A 12,983-nucleotide genomic window follows, 5' to 3' on the forward strand; every position below is an offset into this window, starting at 1 on the left:
TTTCTATGGAAAAAACAAGTCCTATTGCACTATGCTTATTCTTCTTTTGCAGATGATATCAAAGTAGGACCATGCCTTATGCATTGTGATGTATTCAGTATTGCCAGGTTGGCAGCCTGCAATCAAGTTGTACTGTGAGTGAATGAAGTTAAGGGAATAATAATTATTACTAGTAGTTATGTGAACAGTAGACCTCGCGCTCAGTGAGTTACATTGACCTGTTGTTGTTTTCTCAAAAATTAATAAATAATTTATCAGTTAAAAATGTCTAGAAAAAATCCTAAAAAAACATAGAGCTTTCTGTCCTATATCGTACCGTAACGTGTCGTCCCGGAATGTGAGTGTGAGCGCTGTTATCAGGTCTGGCTGCAACTGTCTACAACGTTGATGAAAAGATACAATTTTCAAGATGTTCGATGTTTTTGAACGGGTAGTATTATAGTCAACTGTCTACTAACGTTAATGGAAAGATACATTTTTAAGATGTTCGATGTTTTTGAACGGGTAGTATTATTAATAGTCCACTAGACAGCTGATTTATGATGAATAATTCTATAGTCTGATTTTTACAGTAATAATGGCGTATGAAGGAGGCTCCTTTTTCCTTTCCTTGAAATGCAAAATTTCCAAAAACCTTGTATATACGTCGACGCGCAATTTAAAAAGAACATACCTGTCAAATTTCATGAAAATCTATTACCGCGTTTCGCCGTAAATGCGCAACATAAAAACATATAAACATTAAGAGAAATGCCAAACCGTCGACTTGGATCTTAGACCTCACTTAGCTCGGTCAATTATTTCAAATGTAAGTATAATTATTATTCAAAAAACGAATTCGACACATCAAACATGAAGGAAGGGACAGTGAGTATAATGAGGAATGAGAATCGAACTCATAACAGAAGCGAAGAAATAACAAAATTAAGCCGGGGACACACCAGTCAAGCATCCTTCCGATCCTACTCCGATCATACAGGCGGACGACATGTGTCGGATCGGAACGCTGCATGATAAATGTGTGCTCGGCTTTAAGGCGACTTGCCATGGAGATAAGTGGCGTTAAATTCATATGGAGAGTATACATTACAACACTAACAATTTTTACTTTGAATACTGACTAGAAACTTTAGTAATTTTCCAAACTGAGAAATGACTGTTGAGAACGATACTATAGTCTGTCCAAACTGCCATGAGCCCTGAAAGATTAACCCGACCCTCGCTTCACCATGCGCAGGCACACACGCCCGGCCTACCTGCGCCATTGATATACTATGTATACTACTTAGTATACAGGTAGGCAGACCGTCCCTTTACTCACACACACAAAAGGAGACTACGCTTGTGTATGTGAGAAGTAGGGGGTAGGCCTAATCCTTCAGAGCTCATGCCTGTTTGGACAGAGTATAGGAATAATAATTTTCAAATTTAATAATTTGATTAGAAATTTCAAATATTAATTCAAGATGTATGAGGTTAAGAGGGATGATAATAATTTACCTTATCAATAGATCGTTGATCCAGACCAATATTCTGTAACCACTCTACCAATTTGTTATCTGAAGAGCTGTCAGTTACATTGATTTGAGGAGGTATTTGATTGGTTGATTCCGGAGAATTTCGAGAACAGTCAGATTCCACTGAAACACTGCAGTAAAAATATGTTAGAATCATATTTTAGAAGTGGAGAATATTATAAAGGAGATATTCTAAGCAAAACGATGAAATAGAGTACAAGTGTCACTTGAAAAAAATGATATTCGATTAGAGAGGGTGAAAAAGAGATTTAAACTTATACAAATGTGAATATTATACAGCTTTGGTGATTTTATGCTACAGAATGAAAAGCGTTTTCCATAACGGGCTGTGTTTGTATAGAAACACATATAAATTGATGGTAAAATCTGTAAGTGTGATATTTTAAACCAAAGTATACTCAATGTAATGTACTGCGACAGAATTAATAAAACTGATTTATAATTTTCACAGCAGAAATTATCGATAATAGGAGAAATAAAATTACTAAGAACCAATAAAAACAAACCTATTTAATACAAAATCACTATTAGAAAACTTTTTGAAATGTTTAATTTAACACTTGAATGAAATGTTTTTGTAGATAAAATACAGTAGGCTACATCTAGATGGATGATTGAAGGAATGAGTGGCGAGATTAGAGAAAAAAATGAACTGTTTTCAACTTTGGTCAAAGAGCTTCTTTATTCTTGTCCAATGGTTTAGTATATTTATAACTTGAAGCAGTGGCGTAGGTGAATCAGATTCAAACATCTGAGTCAGATTCCATGTAAATGTATATTATAAATAATACTACACTATAAATTTAGCTGTGACATACAATGTCTGGGAACATGAAATAAATCTATTAATTTGGGGACATGAGGAAATGACAATCCTTGAATATTACAATACCTTACAAAGGAAAATTGAAATTAACAAGTTGTGTAAATTATTATGCATGAAAATACTAGTGTAAAAATCTGAAGTATGGATTATTTGAAAGTATTTTTCTAAAATACCTGTTTCCACGTTCATTTTGAACTAGACTGGCTATGAAACTCATCTGTTCCACTAGCTGCTTTAGAAGAGTTAGCTGCGATTTGTTATCCTCAACAGCATGCTTCAATAAGGTCTGATACATGGTATGCCCATCAACTAGCTCCTGGAGTAGCCTGAAAAAGGGAAGTTTCTGGGTAAAGTCGAACTTGGGAAACTATTTTGTCACCATAAAATTGAAAGTAATGAATGAAAAAACGAATGTTAAATGATTTTCAAGTATTCCTTGAAGCAATATCTTTTGGGATATCTATTCATGGCCGGAAATTGAGAAGAGGAAATATGATTGAGCTGCCGAGATTGCAACTAACCAAGACTATGGAGAGACATCCACACCTCTCCATCAATTATTTGTTGAAACACCGCCGATTTATGTGGTTACATCACAATAGTATATTATCGTTAGTTCAAATTGAATTCAACTTCATTCTCATACTTTCTATAATTACTAATTTCTCATACTTTGTAAAATTCGTTAATCGGCAATACTGTCATTTAATGTAAATTAGTGCATAAGCCAGTATACATTGTACAATACATGAACTCTAATCTAATCAATAGGTTGCCGCAGAGAGTCAGGAATGTGTAGGACCTAGGCACATTTGCCAGGATCATAGAATCATAGTTGATGGACAAACCCTTTTTTCCCTGGATTAGTTTCTGGGAAGCTCATTTGAGGATTTGTAAAAGCACCCAGACGTAACACTATCATTCCTGGATCCTGGTCATGAGCGAAGAAAAGGGTGATATAAATGATGCAATACTACTTTGATTATCTGTTCATTAACACAATTGAAATAATAAATTGAAATAAATTGAAAAAACTCAAATCATATTTTTGAATCAACGGAAATTGTGAATTGAAATTTGTCCGATTCAAAATTTACCAGGTAAAAAGTTCCGCGTCCCATTCTGTACCAGAAACCAGTTCCAATTCCAAACTCCTGCCCCACAGTCGAAGCTTGGTAAATTGTTACAGTTCCAACTATCCGAGCTCTCATTGGTCGATTGAATTTTGTAGTTTGCTTGCTTCTCTGCACATGTACGCTGATAGCTTGTTTACCATAGCATAGACATAGAATACATAACCAACAAAATTATGTTTGATAACCATTTGTTAAATGAATTTTTCTCTATAGAAAATTTGAAAGTAATGGAATGAAAGAAATGCACACTTTTCTAGACGGTAAGTTTGTAAAACAGCCTTTCTTCATTCACGCAGCTGGTAAACGAACATTTTGGTGTAAATAAACTTTATAAGTGCGCGCCAAAAGCTTGAACCAACGATTTTGAAATGGGGTTCCATGGGAACATTTTGCACTAGTCACGTGATGGAACAATTAATTTACGATTGGAACTGGAACAATTTACTGTACACAGAACGTACACAATGTCAATTCAAGTTTTAATAATATTCTGTTGAAGAGTGCATATTCCAATCATGAATAGTTTCCATCATTCAACTTTAACTCAGGGCTGTATTTTTTTGGATAGGCTGATACGCTGATTGCATCTGAATATACTTTTCAATGTCGAACATACACATATTTTTGATTTATATTTTTTTTTTGTTCAAAACCCTTCTTTCATAGAAGTACATAGTTATATTGAATTGGTTTCAAGTAAGTACTCCATTTTGAGAATCAAACCGACTCGGACAATCACATACATTAATGACAGTCACAAACTGCTAAAGAGCTGCTACCCAGACAATGACAGTCACTAGAACCAATTAGACTGTCTAATTTAAATTGGATAAAACAATACAAACCTGTTATTTTCAACTCTGAGCGAAAGAAGTTGATCGCGATACTCGTGCCTCATTTTCAACGAGCTGGCAAAGCTGTCGATGCTGGTCTTGTGCGATTTGAGTGAGTTGACGGTTGAGAGCACAGAGGCGGTGCCCCCCACCTCCACCCCGTCCCCACCGGCGGCGCCCCCGTCGCGCGTGTCCTGTCCAGCCAGGTTGGCGCCCAGCTCTGAAAACAGTTCATTCATTTCATTCATTCACAATCACAAATCATTCATTTCCACCAATCAAAAAGTAGCCAGGGCTGCTTGAAAACAATTAGCAGTCGTGAATACAGGAGCCGCTCCTAGTGTAGTGATGGACACATTGTGGTAGATAGCCAAATCGAATAAAAATAGAGAGCCACGTATGTGATGATAAACGAGAATTTAGGCCGATTGCACAAAAGCCTTTTAAATTTTGACTGTGATCAAATGCCAAGAGAGCCAATTAAAGAAGCCTTCTTTAGAAAAAACCTTCTCTGATTGGTTCTCGTGGCATTTGGTCATGATTAAAGTTGAACAGGCTTTTGTGTAACCGGGACTTCAGTTGATACATCATGATCCATTACTATAGTAAGGTTCACAATTCAAGCTATCAGAAAATCAGCATTAAATGAATGGGATGTATCAATGTTATTCATGAGGAATGCGGATAGCTCATTTACTAACAAAGGATACTAGCTGAAGAAATCTGCCATATAAGCAAAGCTACAGCATACCATACGACTTGGGCTCTAGTAAACTCAGGCTACTAAATCTGTTTAATAGAGGAAGCCGGGCTACTAAAGATTGACAATACTGTAACAACCTGATAATGATAGCAATGGTTATACGTTTTTAAATAGAATTTTTTTATTACATTTTAGTATTTTTATTGAAAAGGAAAAGCTGACTGTAAATGTAGGTTTTTTATGCGGAACTTCTAAATCTTTATGAAACAGGCCCCCAGAAATCAGTTTATCGTAAAGAAGAAGCAAAATGAAAATTTATGTTAACACAATAACTAGTCTAAAAACGATGCTAGACTTATTTCTTCCATAGATTGATATTATTCTTGGCCAAAACTAGATGGCTGACTATTAATAGTCGGGTCGTCGTCAGAAGCGATATTTTCAAGAGGAGCCAGGCAAAACTCCTTGTATGCGTGTCTCTTCTTACATCGGCTCAATTATTATCAGGAATCTAGGCCACAGCAAACATACTTATAAGCAAACTATATTTGTTTACCAGTAAGTATTTAATAATTAATAAAATATTAAATAATTGCTTACAGCACAATTTGCTAACAAACAAACTATTTGTTTCGCAATAAGTATTAATTATTGATAAAGTATTAAATAATAGTACAATAGCATAATAATATACAGCATAATTTGAATCAACAATGGGCTTCACAGCTGATATACTTCAGCTAGGACCGACAGTTGAATGGGCTCATCGGATAACATGGAATAATGCAACCAATAATAATATCCATTCCCGAAGATAATAACTATTGAGAAGGTTTTGTTAGCATTGAGAATAGAATTGTCGGCGATTAAAATCAAGTAATAAGAAAGTAACAAATTAATAGAGTAAATACTCATTACAAATAAAGACATGAGTTGCTACACTCTCCAAAGTTTTTATTCACTCTGTACTGTGAGAACTCTGAAAAAAAAATTGAAGATAAGGATAGAATTTACATAAAATAACTATAATCTCCGGCTGACGGCTTCGGCTACGCCTGAGCATTTTTGAATTATTTCTAACTATTATTTTTGAACTCTTCAAAGTACTTTTTATTACAATTTTTGAAAGTATAGAATTACATTACATACCAGGTGATATAACAGTGATTGCAGCTTGGACAGCAGTTCGTACGAGATTGTCCAAAGCGAACATCCAATGTGGTTTTATGCTATGCAGCCTCAGAACTGTGTTCACCTGAAATAAACATCATAAATTAAATGGCTCTAACTAAACAAGTTGATTAATCTAAGCGAAATAAATTTTCATCCTCCTAGTCTCCACAATCTTATCTTCTTCTATAAGCTCACAACATTATTATTATTATTATTATTATTATTATTATTATTATTAGCGTATGGCACACATATATATAGACGCACACAAACATATAGGTAGGTAGTCAAAGAAAAATCTGGTCATGAGACCGTTGTCAGGTTAATCAGATATTATAAATATATTAAATTTTGATGTCGAGGTTGTCAAGATAGTGTAGTGATTTTTTTTTGGAAAATAAATCGTCACACAATATTAATGGAAGCTCCAGCTCACAACATTAATATTGTGTGACGATTTATTTTCCAAAGAATAGGATAAAATTGAAAAAACAAACAATAACTAGCAAACAGCTTGTACATAAGGTGTTGAGAAACTGCAGGCCCTCATTTTCTCAGCAATGGAACTGAAAGTGGAACTGAGGCAATGATAAATATACTTGTATATTGATACTAATATAACTAATATACAAGATATAGAGTATAACTTGCTACTAATTATATTGATATTCGAAGCTCATATTCACTTCATATCCGCCTTGATAGAACATGAAGTAAATTAAGTGAATAGAACATGATAGAATCTATCGTAAAATGAATATATTTTGTAATTCATTTGCTATTATCAAACTAAAACTCCACAATTGTTTGCGAAATAATAATTGAGAACAATCAAACTTTTTCAACTACACTAACTTACTTACCTTTTCAAGATTCACTCGATAAACGCTGCATGCAAACATGTTAAACATTATAAATATATCATAATAATTAATCTACAGAATCAATATTTTTTAATTCATAATCTTTTATTGCATAATAATACTTTTCATAAACATAATAATTGAAATGAACACAATTGACGTCGGCTTGGAATTCAACAGATTTGAAGAAAATAAAAATGTAAATAAGATAAAAATTTGAATTCTATCTCGTTATGAGCTAACATCAAACAATAGAAGAATAGGTATGAAAGGCTTAAGAAATGACGTTTGCAAGATACGTTGAATATTATTAGAGATACTGTGCATTCCATATAGGTACAAGGAAAATATACATTATTTATGATTCATTTCCATGAAGATATTTTTTTTTCATTTAATAAACTAGTTTCGGATAATTTAAACAACATTTGAGAATTTGCATAATTAGCAGAAACTAGTCGTTTCTTAGGGAAAAACACAAACAAGAAAAAGGGTTCTAGTAAAATCATTATTTATACATGAATAACATTATTTATATGAAAATGAAAATAATACTTACAGCATCTTGAAATAAATAGAGAGCATAGTGTAGTTGGTTGATTGCGACAGAATCAAAGTCCAGGTCTTCTTTCAAACAGTGAATTGCATTCTCAATAACCTCCTTCTTTTGATCAGCTATATAATCCCTTAATCCTCGCATTAATACTTCTAAATGGCCCTGAAAACAAATAAGTTACCAGCTTATTCGATACTCTTTACTCTATCTAGCAATAAACTCCAAGAAATCATTAAGGATCGGTTTCCGAGCTCGGGATTTGGCTAAGTTCTAGACTTTAAACAGCTGGAGACAAAATTGGCTTTCCGAAACGGGGCGTAGTCGTAGTTTCAATTTTATTTTTTTATTTTCTCATTTCTATAACTGGAAACGTTTTTCCTTGACGAAATGAAACATTCCTAAATAATTCAAAATAGTTGAAACTCCACACTATTTTCTCTTTATTTTATTTTGTTTGTGTTCAATTTTCTAGTTTTTCGAAATTTAATTTAAACGTGGACTGCGACTACGCCCCGTTTCGGAAAGCCAATTTTCTGACTCCAGCTGATTAAAGTCTAGAACTTAACTAAATCTCAAGCTTGGAAACTGGCTCAAAGAGTTCTGCCAAAATGTCGAAATGAACAAATTATTTTTTACTACATTTAATCCAACCTTTTAATCATCATAATAATTTGATCCAATCTTTTTTATCAAATTCAAATAGTTTACCAAAATACAAGTTAAGCTACACATTATAGGGCTGCCTACAATGCATGTTTTGATATAAGCTGTGCAGGTAATTTGTCCAATATAACGTCTACAGTGACTGACATTAGTTTTGCAAAGATCATGCAAATGGTTTTGAAGTAAGTGAACCATTGACTCAGATAAATGACACATAACCTAGATTTGTTTGCATTAATTGTCATAGAAACAGTTTTAGACGGAAGGTTGTGAAAAACAATTTTTTTACATTATTGTAACATTGTTATTATTAACTCTTATTTTTAGGACTACTGATTATTAAAACACAAAAAAAATATCAAAAGTGCCCTTTATTATTTTTTCTAATACTAGTAGTGTTGCAATTAAATTCAATGTACTTTTGATAATTTGTTATTGTGTTTTAACATTGTTATTATATGTTTTGATCCGGAGCGCAACCAACAAAGTAATAATATAATTATCGCCAACGTTCGTAACGGACTGGCACCCTATGAAGAGTTTAATAATTATGCTTGAGACTAAAAAATAATTAATGACTATATAATTTGTGATTCTGTTCACGAATAAATAAATAATCACTGTAATAGTGTTGTAGCGCTTGTACCGAAAACGTACGAATAACGACTCTAATAGTGACTGTAGATTATATTTTTCTATGTTCATAGCTACAAAATGAATTATAGAATATATTTAAACCTTCACCTCAAATATTTAAAATATAAGCAATAAGTTAAAGTTCAAAATGAGCCCAATAACTCAAGTAGAAACCTGTAATAAATTCAAGATGATATCATCAACTATTTAATGAATGATAATGAGTTCTCACCATATTCAAAACGGTCTCGCCGATGTCCGGATTGATGTTCCTCAACCAGACCTCGCAGATCTTCCTCTGATCTTGACTTAACACTCTGGACAGAGTCATGCGGCGCTGAGAGTCCTTCTTGAGCAGATAAAAGCCATCCTGTTCGGTGGGTGCTCCTGCAGCCGTCCTCGGCCCTCCATCCACCTCGGGGGACATCAGACCGCCCGACGAGCTCCTTCGAGTCAGGCTGGCATCCGTGTCGCATGTCGAGTTCGGCAGGCTGGCCAATCACACAACCAAAAACCATGCAATACATCCTTAATCAAATTATTCCATAAACACTTCATTTATTCTGTAATTTGTAATGTGAAATTTTCAGTTCAATATTATCATCAAAATTTTATATCTGTTTGCTTTTTAAATGTAAATTTGTGTTTAAAAATAGTTTTCTTGATTTTAAAGTTTATAAAATAAAAGACTCAGGAAGTTAAAGTGCAAATTTCTAGTGAGGAAATATGAAGAACCGAATACATAACCTATTAACTTGAGTGTTTATAGGAAATGACATTGGGTAATACGGCAAAACATCCAAAAGGGTCTCTCTGCCGATAAAAGCCATAAGAGTAAATAAAATTGATTCTGTCATGTCTTTATTACCGTACTTTAAAAGCATATCATAGATTATACATTAAATTAGTCTATTCCATAAACAGTTCAATTACTTGTGTCATGTTTTTAGTTAGGTCAATCACAAAAAGTGAATGATTTCAAATCACATCAATCCAACATTCCATCAAGTCTCATATTTTCTGACCAAAATAACACAATCTGTTTGAATTCAATTACATTAATAAGATAATGTAATGAATAAGTAAGTAAATCATTGGCCCAGAAAAATGACACATTAACTAGATTTGTTTGCATAAATTGTCGTAGGAATACGTTCCCTATGTTCCAAATACGTTATTAGCGTATTTATACAATTTTATTCTTTATGTGAAATTTAGTGCAATATGCGTAAGCAAGAACGACTTTTGGAAAAATATTTAATCAGTACTAAGTGTGATAATATTCAAAGTTCTACGATATTGTGGAAAAATAAACCAGGCTCAATGCCAAAAACAAATATATGATCACAGATTATGAAAAAGTTACAGACGGCAAAACATACATAGATGTTTCCACTTTTATTTTCTCAAATATGTTAGCTATAATTATCAACTCGTTTGTAATTTTCTTTGTGTTTTTGTTTTGATCTTTTATTAATAAATACCTGCGCACAGGTTTTAAACCTATGCAGGTATCATTTTCCCTCACATATTATACGGCATATTTTCAAACATAATTCATATTTTATCACCTCAACTTCACAAACAATTAAAACATGTAAATGTAAACATATAAGCATTAAAATAAGATGATACAGTACTCGAGGATAACAAAAAAATACGAGTACTTATAGAATAATTCAGAATAATGGGAATTTCAAAATAAAAGTCTAACTTTGTACCAGCAATTAATTTTGATACAAATCTGCTCAATAACTATCCAAATAGGAATAAGTTGTAATTAAAAAGTGTTTTGCTGCAAAATATATATTAAGATGAAACAATTTATAGCAATATTGTTATTGTGATGATATGGAAGTGAGCTTTTCTTGAATAAATAGAAATCGATTATAATTAGACAAGATCGGTTCAATTGCGACGGTTATCAACGTGAATCAAAATTCAAATTAATATTGATTTCTTATATGGGCGAATTAAAATTTATTTTTTGATTTATGTAAATTGTAGTATTGTTGGTGAAGAAAGAGTAGGCCTAAGGTAGATTTTGTGATCTTCGGTACTTATAAAAATGCATAAACAATGATGATGCAGAAGCAGTTCGACTGGTAGTAGACAATAGGATGAATTTGAACTAATACTGAGTAACCATTAATGAGTGAACCATACTAGAAACCATTTTTCTATATTGCTCAGTTGGGATTGTGAGTTACAAAGACATAGTTTCAATTAACCTAGTGACCTTCATCAATGTATTCTGGTGTGGATGAATCCAACAATTATCAACAAATTTCATTTTATACAAATGGTTTTCTAAGGGTGTGATCACATTGAATGCTTATATGAGCAAGTGCAAGTCGAATCATTCATGAGCCGAGAAACAAAATTGACATTGAAACACGTTGTGACTAGCATGTAGCTGCTCACAATGAACGCTACCAGCAAGTAAAAGCATTGAGTGTGAGTGTTCCTACTGCTCTTTCTAGTTTTTATTTCTCATATGCACGCTTGATCATGCATAACCAATCTTGTACTTGCACATATACGTATTCAATGTGATCACACCCTTATGTTTATCTAGAGTATAATATAATTCTACATGATAAAATTGTGCATGATAGTTCAAAATAGGGTTTTTATGACTGATGAGCTTCTATTGTTGAAGCTTGAATTTGCATCTAACTTTATTTAATTAAAATTTTAAAACATAATATGTGTTCGGTATTTAATAAGTGATCGGTGGACTTGATTAGTTTGAGTACACAAATTCAATCAGAGTAATAAAATTATGACTAGATAACACGATTACATTAATAATGTGGAAAAATTAACATCAATTCAAGCACAGATCCGAAAATATTATGTATTTAAGATAATAATAGTAACTGGTTTTAAACAAAAAGTCAAAGTTAATGAATTTTGAAGTATTTAATGTGGAATTAATTATGAATATTAATGGATAATGCATTTAGTATTAATTAATTATGATTATCTACAATCAATATTATTATGTGGATAACTATGTTTATTGGGAGCCAAAGTGAATGAGTTGTGAAATATTTTAATGTGGAGTTAACTATATAATGTGGATTAACTATAGTTATTGGGAGTCAAGTAAGTTATTATGCAGAATAATTAATGGATTATTTCCACTTGGGAGTGGAGTGATGTACTTGGCAAAACAATTAATAGATTATTTTTGAGCAGATAGAAGTGGCACAATTGGAGAATATGTTGAATAATTAATTGATTATTTCCAATTAGGAGTGGAGTGATGTACTTGGCAAAACATTAATAGATTATTTTTGAGCAGATAGAAGTGGCACAATTGGAGAATATGTTGAATAATTAATTGATTATTTTTGAGTGAATAGAAGCGGTGGCGGCGGCGGCACAATTGGAGAATTACCTGTTGCAAGAGAAGGCAGCAGTTGGGGGCATGCTGATAGGCGGGAGCAAAGAAGCCACCTTGTGGTTGACAGGGTGAGTTTTAGTGGTCATCCAGCAACTGTCACACACAACTTAAATACTGTTAATTATGTTAGACTGCACAAAGCAAGCACCCATTCCACATCAATTAATCAACACTGGCAAAAGTACAATAGTTTATAATCTATTAAAATTCACAGTAATTTAGCAACCAATACAAACGGCTTCACCTTGCCCTAAGCTCTGGTAGGCGATACACATATTGAAACTCAGAGAAATTCAAATGCTGCTCCAGTGTCAGCGTAATACCATCAAGTAACATATAATATAGAGTCGTTACCACTTGTGATAATCTATTTATATTGACAAACATTTTGAGAAACAAAAAATGTCATACCTAATAATGTTCTATAACCAATGTCTATAAATATAGGTCATGACACGATCCCGTGATGCATTGAAAAGTCGCCATTTTGTGTGATTCTAGTTCACCATTTTTCAAATTTATTTTCTGCTGAATTGTGCTGCATGAAAATAACATGATGTGTTATTAGTAATTGGAATTGTAAAAAAAATCTTCCGACAGAATTATAGTATTTAGGAAAATACTAGAAACTGAATTGTTGATTT

General features: G+C 32.9%; 1 protein-coding gene across 4 annotated transcripts in view; it reads right to left on the reverse strand.

The window, feature by feature from the left end:
* LOC111046568 (mitogen-activated protein kinase kinase kinase 15) overlaps positions 1 to 12,983 on the reverse strand; it is a 37,455-nt gene that overhangs the window by 3,475 nt on the left and 20,997 nt on the right. For 2 of the 4 annotated variants that reach the window (XM_039421705.1, XM_039421704.1), the window contains exons 18-24: positions 12,334 to 12,432; positions 9,160 to 9,418; positions 7,632 to 7,790; positions 6,186 to 6,291; positions 4,346 to 4,553; positions 2,538 to 2,690; positions 1,501 to 1,648 (exon numbers count right to left, since the gene is read on the reverse strand). In XM_039421705.1, coding sequence (XP_039277639.1) covers positions 1,501 to 1,648; positions 2,538 to 2,690; positions 4,346 to 4,553; positions 6,186 to 6,291; positions 7,632 to 7,790; positions 9,160 to 9,418; positions 12,334 to 12,432 — 1,132 coding nt within the window. Of the gene's footprint in view, positions 1 to 1,500; positions 1,649 to 2,537; positions 2,691 to 4,345; positions 4,554 to 6,185; positions 6,292 to 7,072; positions 7,098 to 7,631; positions 7,791 to 9,159; positions 9,419 to 12,333; positions 12,433 to 12,983 lie in introns of all 4 variants that reach the window. The other 2 variants (XR_005570549.1, XM_039421706.1) reach the window with 2 other exon arrangements.

Source organism: Nilaparvata lugens, chromosome 2 (assembly GCF_014356525.2).
Source record: "Nilaparvata lugens isolate BPH chromosome 2, ASM1435652v1, whole genome shotgun sequence".
Lineage (NCBI taxonomy): Eukaryota > Metazoa > Arthropoda > Insecta > Hemiptera > Delphacidae > Nilaparvata > Nilaparvata lugens.